General features: G+C 38.1%; 1 protein-coding gene across 1 annotated transcript in view; it reads right to left on the minus strand.

The window, feature by feature from the left end:
* The window catches only part of LOC115152875 (heparan sulfate glucosamine 3-O-sulfotransferase 3A1-like), a 93,164-nt gene extending 85,945 nt beyond the window's left edge, over positions 1–7,219 (minus strand). The window contains exon 1 of the mRNA XM_029697765.1: positions 6,530–7,219. Coding sequence (XP_029553625.1) covers positions 6,530–7,173 — 644 coding nt within the window. The 5' untranslated portion in view covers positions 7,174–7,219. The remainder of the gene's footprint in view (positions 1–6,529) is intronic.
* Between the last annotated feature and the right edge of the window lie 295 nt (positions 7,220–7,514).

Raw genomic sequence — 7,514 nt, forward strand, 5'->3', positions numbered from 1 at the left:
ATGGGATGGAGTATACTATGTATAAGATGGAGTATACTATGGGGTGGAGTATACTATGGGATGGAGTATACTATGGGGTGGAGTATACTATGGGATTGAGTATACTATGTATGGGATGGAGTGTACTATGGGGTGGAGTATACTGTGTATGGGATGGAGTATACTATGGGATGGTTTATACTATGTATGGGATTGAGTATACAATGTATGGGATGGAGTATACTATGGGATGGGGTGTACTGTGTATGGGATGGAGTATACTATGAATGGAGTATACTATGGGATGGATATACTATGTATGGGATGGAGTATACTATGGGATGGAGTATACAATGTATGGGATGGAGTATACAATGTATGGGATGGAGTATACTATGGGATGGGGTGTACTGTGTATGGGATGGAGTATACTATGGATGGAGTATACTATGTATGGGATGGAGTATACTATGGGATGGAGTATACTATGTATGGGATGGAGTATACTATGGGATGGGGTATACTGTGTATTGGATGGAGTATACTATGGATGGATTATACTATGTATGGGATGGAGTATACTATGGGGTGGAGTATACTATGTATTTTCTATTAAATATGATGGAAATAATGACAATGTATATTGGGAACTCCTACACAAACAATGACAACGTTACTTGTGGATTTGGGGGCTTCAATATGTCTGTCTATGTTTCCACTGGGGAAGCAGGATGAACACAGACGGCTAGATGTTGTTGTAACCACGTCACATTAGGGCTGAGAAGTGTTCAGCTTTGCCACACACACACACACACACACACACACACACACACACACACACACACACACACACACACACACACACACAGACAGTAATGAAAATAATCACATAAATCCAGCAAATTGGCCACAGTGATTATCTATAGAAAACCACGGCCTTGTTCCCACTACCACCGAGACCATATTTCTATAACAGTTAACAGTTAACAGTTTCTATAACAGTTATAGAAAGATGGTCTAGAATTGTGAAACAATACACAAACAATATAGGATTATTAAGAGTGTCTTGACGAGTAGTGTGAATTAACAGTGTCTTGACAAGTTGCATGAATTAACAGTGCCTTGACAAGTAGAATGAATTAACAGTGCCTTGACAAGTAGAATGAATTAAAAGTGTCTTGACGAGAAATGTGAATTAATAGTGTTTTGACAGGTAGCATGAATTAACATTGTCAATACAAGTAGATTGAATTAAAAGTATTGGCAAGTACACTGAATTAACAGTCCGTTGACAAGTAGAATTATTTAACAGTGTCGTGACAAGTAGAATTAATTAACAGCGCCTTGAAAAGTAGATTTATTTAACAGTGTCTTGACAGGTAGAATGAATTAACAGTGTCTTGACAAGTAGAATGAATTAACAGTGTCTTGACAAGTAGAATTATTTAACAGTGTCGTGACAAGTAGAATGAATTAACAGTGCCTTGAAAAGTAGATTTATTTAACAGTGTCTTGACAGGTAGAATGAATTAACAGTGCCTTGACAAGTAGAATGAATTAACAATGCCTTGACAAGTGGAATGAAATAATAGTGCCTTGACAAGTAGATTTATTTAACAGTGTCTTGACAAGTAATATGAATTAACAGTGTCTTGACAAGTAGTATGAATTAACAGTGCCTTGACAAGTAGATTTATTTAACAGTGTCTTGACAAGTAGAATGAATTAACAGTGTCTTGACAAGTAGATTTATTTAACAGTGTCTTGACAAGTAGAATGAATTAACAGTGCCTTGAAAAGTAGATTTATTTAACAGTGTCTTGACAGGTAGAATGAATTAACAGTGTCTTGACAAGTAGAATGAATTAACAGTGTCTTGACAAGTAGAAATATTTAACAGTGTCGTGAGAAGTAGAATGAATTAACAGTAACTTGAAAAGTAGAATTATTTAACAGTGTCTTGACAGGTAGAATGACTTAACAGTGTCTTAACAAGTAGAATTAATTAACAGTGTCTTGACAAGTAGAATTATTTAACAGTGTCTTGACAAGTAGTATTAATTAACAGTGTCTTGACAGGTAGAATGAATTAACAGTGTCTTGACAAGTAGAATGAATTAACAGTGCCTTGACAAGTAGAATGAATTAACAGTGTCTTGACAAGTAGAATGAATTAACAGTGCCTTGACAAGTAGAATGAATTAACAGTGTCTTGACAAGTAGAATGAATTAACCGTGTCTTGACAAGTAGAATTTATTAAAAGTGTCTTGACAAGTAGATTTATTTAACAGTGTCTTGACAAGTAGAATGAATTAACAGTGTCTTGACAAGTAGAATGAATTAACAGTGTCTTGACAAGTAGAATGAATTAACAGTGTCTTGACAAGTAGAATTTATTAAACGTGTCTTGACAAGTAACATGAATTAACAGTGTCTTGACAAGTAGAATGAATTAACAGTGTCTGGACAAATCAAATGAATTGACAATGGCTTGACAAGTATAACTAATTTACTATTTCTTGATAAGTAGTATGAATTAACAGTGTCTTGACAAGTACATTTAATTAAGAGTGTCTTGACAAGTATAAATAATTAACAGTGTGTTGACAATTAGCATGGATAAATTAACAGTGTCTTGACAAGTAGAATAAATTAACAATGGCTTGACAAGTTTCAGGAATTAACAATGTCTGAACAAGTAAAATGAATGAATAGTGTCTTGACAAGTAGGATGAAGTAACAGTGTCTTGACAGGTAGAATCAACTAAAAGTGTCTTGACAAGTAGAATGAATTAACAACGTCTTGACAAGTGGTGTGAATTGACAGTGTCTTGACAAGTAAAACGAATTAATGGTGTCTTGACAAGTGGTGTGAATTAACAGTGTCTTGACAAGTAGAATGAACTAACAGTGCCTTGACAAGTAGTGTGAAATAACAATGTCTTGACAAGTAGCATGAATTAACAGTGTCTTGAAAAGTAGAATGAATTAACAGTGCTTGAAAAGTATAATGAATTAACAGTGCTTGAAAAGTATAATGAATTAACAGTGTCTTGACAAGTATAATGAATTAACAGTGTCTTGACAAGTATAATGAATTAACAGTATCTTGACAAGTAGTATGAATTAACAGCAGAGATGGGACCAAGTCATTGTTTTACAAGTCACAAGTAAGTCTCAAGTCTTAGCACTCAAGTCCCAAGTCAAGTCCAAAGTCAAGACTGGCAAGTCCAAGTCAAGTCTCAAGTCTAGACCAACAAATCTCGAGTCAAGTCTCAAGTCCTAAACTTTGAGTTTCGAGTCCTAAACATGTCATAATGTGCTTTTCACAAAATGTAATAGCATTTCATAGTTTTAACAAGAGTAATAGTTAGTATATTACATTTACGCAAATGACGAATGCTTTTAAAAATATATGTATTACTTTCCAAATAAACGTTATATTTCCAAGGAAATACATGGGTAGCCATAAGAAAGATCCCCTCCCCCCATAGAGATCGACTATCGAGGATCGCTATGGGGCGCAATCGGGCGATGTAGGCTTGTACACAATCGCCCAAGCTTAACACACACACACACACACACTGTGTGTGTGGTTACAGTAGGCTAACATATGTCAATGGCTTTAGGAACAGCAGTAACATCAGGCAGGATTTAGGCTACCAACAGCCAAGCCAGTTGTAGCTCAATCTTGGGTGCAATGATCATGTTCCCACACTGACTGACTGTGTGGTGGCTCATTGATTTAACATTACTTTAGCCAACATGCTACACTAGCAAAGTTATGAACTTACCGTTCTTTGTGCAGCTTCACATGTCGAACAAAGTTGGAAGTTGATGTGCCTCCTTCTGTCATTTTCTTCCTGCATGTTTTGCAAGTTGCAATCCGTTTTTTGTTGATACAACGTAGTCTTTATATCCGTAAATAATAATTTTGGGTATCATCTTTCCAAGGGCTCCATCTGAATTCACTCGCCGACGTTCCTCTGCACTGCCACGCACAACTTTTTCTCAACTGGCACAATTTGATTGGCTGCTGTCCGATTCAAACTGTAATCCGTTAAATTAAGAGTTGATGCGCTGCACACTTTTTTTAATAGCATAATTTTTTATATTTGGTCTTGGGGAGGGTATCAAGTCAGTTCGAGTCAAAAGGCTCAAGTCCAAATTAAGTCACGAGTCATTGGTGTTAAAATCAAAGTCGAGTTGCAAGTCATCATATTTGTGACTCGAGTCTGACTCGAGTCCAAGTCATCTGACTCGCGTCCACACCTCTGATTAACAGTGTCTTGACAAGTAGCATGAATTAACAGTGTCTTGACAAGCGGAATGAATTAACAGTTTCTTGACAAGTAGGATGAATTAATAGCGCTGGACCGTTTGTTTCCTTATTTCTTATTCATTTGCACACATCCATCAAATTGGTGTCTGTTGTACAATCTGTGGAACATTGTTTTTGCCATTCCATTCAGCAGTTCAAAAGACAAAAAAAGAGAAGGAAAACATTTCCAGAGCTTTTTGGTACTTCCAATCAAAAGCGTCCACACACAGACTATTAATAAAGGGTCTCTCTCTCAGACTCCCTGAAACAGAGTTGACAGGAGTGTTCCTCCACACAGCAGATCCACTCCCTCAGGTTGACTAGTCAGTCACGTTGTTGTAGCTCTTCTTTATGTCTTCTGCTCCGGCCATTTCAATACAAGGGCCCGTTCCCCATTTTAATGGAAGGCACTAAGCGTAACTGGCCCTGACGTTGAGTTTTTTCAGTTTCTCCTTGAAGCCCATGGACCTAATTCCATGCAATAGCATCTTGGCACCTCCTCGGAAAAGATGGAACCTTCATGTATATACACTCCCACAATGAATGAGTAGGTAAACAGAAGGGTGTGAAAGAGTGATGGCCAAAAGATAGAGTATTCACTCTCAGAGAGGCACAAAGAGGGATGTATCTGTGTGTGGGGAGAGGGTAGGAGTGCTAATGTATGAGAGGGGGCTAAGGCTGGAAGGGGAGTTTGGGGGAGTTAGAGGGAGGGGCCCGGGTGAGAGCAAAAGTTTCTCCAGGCTTTTAAAGTGAGCTGCTTGGTGTTAACTCAATCAAAAGGTGAATTATAACTCTGGAGACACTCAGGTAACCCTTCATTATAACCCTAATCCTTCTTACAACCCTTAGCCTTCTTACTAACAGAGCTGCAGTGTGGGCAATGTCCCGTTACACACAGACACAGTGAGAGGGGAGAGACATTATTCCCCGGAGAGAGAACATACACACACACACACACACAGACACACACACACACACGAAAATGAAGCTACTGATAAAAATCAATCACAAATCCATTTAACACAGAGAGAGAAAAGTGAGATAAAATACGCTAACTCTCAAAGAAGAGAGGGGATTGAGGGGGAGCGATTGTCTGTGTGTATTTATGTGTATCTAGAGTTTGTTCAGAATATTTATTTCAGGTCAGAAATACTCTATCAGCACTTTAATAAAGTGCTACTCACTTTGGAAGCGGCACTTTGCTTGTTACTTAAATCTGGGCCTTTTCCATATAATCCTTGAAATTGAAAATGTTTACTTTTAGCTCCCAATTCAACTGTTGATGTTGAATAGGCCTATGAAAAACAGTTGTTCTATTGTATTTTTTTTAAATATTCTTTTATATTAAATTCTTTACAAGTCAGCAGTTAGGTAAAACATTTTACATTGAATGTATTTACTTTATTTCATATGGAAAGTGTCCTGATTTATGTTATTGGTCATATATTTCTTTAGGAAACTTTTTTAGATACATTGTATAAGGTGATATTATAGCAGAGCTCTGCCACTAAGCCTAGACAGTAGATTAGTTTAACAAAATTCACCAAGATAAGTTTTGATAAATTAATAAAATATTTACTTATTGCTTAGGTTGGCTACTTAGGCATGTAAACTACTGTTACAAATGAACATGTAAACAATATATAATTGGGTAGGACAACCACCTCATTAGTCTATAGGTCATAATTATGCAGTGTTCATTTTAGGCTACAGAAAATATTGAATGAATCCATAGTGAATTACAAGTTATATTTTGGTGTGATTAGAGCTTTCCCACAACTTTGACACTGGTTGAACAGCTGAATAAAGTAGAACTATAGAGCACCAGGTTGTCCATGATTTACAAGTTAATATCTTTATATATATATATATATATATATAGTAATCAAAAGATGATCATATACTGTAATAAAAGGCAATTCAAACAGAAAATGCAACAAAGTAATAGCAAAGAAGCGTGCTATAAAACCTGGGCCATTTGAATTATTCCAATGGTGAACAAGTGTTGCCAGTGAGAGGCACTGGCGTTGCGTTTAACAGCACAACTTTGAAAACTTTTCAGCAAACACTATTTAACTCAGCAGTTAGTTTTGGAAAAGTATACATAAGGCACAGGCTGCACATAATCTTATAATATTACTACTAATACTACTACTACTACTCATAATAATAATAACAATAAAAGTATTATTATTTCACCTATATTTAATTTTTTTTTTTACATTTACCTGTACCACTCCAGTCCGTTCTCGTAGTTACGGTCGAAGAAGTGCGGTTCGGCTCCCACGGCTCTAAGGTCTGGGTGTACGCGGAGGAACTCGAGTAGCGCGCGCGTCCCTCCTTTCTTTACCCCGATGATTAGCGCCTGGGGCAGCTCCTTTCTCCCCTCTCCAAGCGGACTGAGTTTACCGGTACTTCCAGTCTTCACTGTAAACCGATGTGACAATCTTTTCGAAGAAACGATGTCATCCAAAGAAAGCTGTATATCACGCGCCAATTCCCGGTTCTCGCTATCGCTGTCCACCTGAGGTCCCGGTTTGTACAAAACCTGTCCCTTATCAGTATCGTCGAACCGGGAGTCCTCAGAGATCCATTTAGTGTCGTCAGCGCTCTCGTAGCTCAAGCGTGCCTTGGACTCCGTGGTCCATTTCTTTAACAGTCCTTTCCTCCTCAGCGACTTCAAGTCTTGTAGTTCCGATGTGAAGAAGCCCACGACTTGGCTGGAGTCTTTCACCAGCGTGGGCATGCTGCTACAGCGGTCCGTGAGACAGTGGAGGAGGTACAGGGAGGTGAGGAGAGAACACAGCATGACCACGAATTTCTTGAAAATGCTTCGGGACAGGGGGTCCGAATAGACCCTTCTAAAAGCCATAACGGTCCTTGGGTCGCCGGTTCAGGAGCCACAGCCATGCTAAGCAGACATTCTTGGGTCTTGCCATTAAGAAATAGAGAGGACAGCTCTTAGGCTACCGGAGCTCGCTACGCATCCAGCAGTGGATTAGACCTTGCACGAGCATCACACCAAAATAACCCTCACATGTGTCCCAGAGCTCGAGTTGTTATTCTCCTTATAATGAATAATATTGTAAGTCTATGTCAACATAAAAAAAAGGTTGAATATGCAGTGCAATTCTAAATGTCAAATTCTGTTTATATAGGCTAGCAATCCCGCATAAAACGAATCCTTTATTAAGAAAACAGAATTATAAGTAG

Source organism: Salmo trutta, chromosome 18 (genome assembly GCF_901001165.1).
Source record: "Salmo trutta chromosome 18, fSalTru1.1, whole genome shotgun sequence".
Taxonomy (NCBI): Eukaryota; Metazoa; Chordata; class Actinopteri; order Salmoniformes; family Salmonidae; genus Salmo; species Salmo trutta.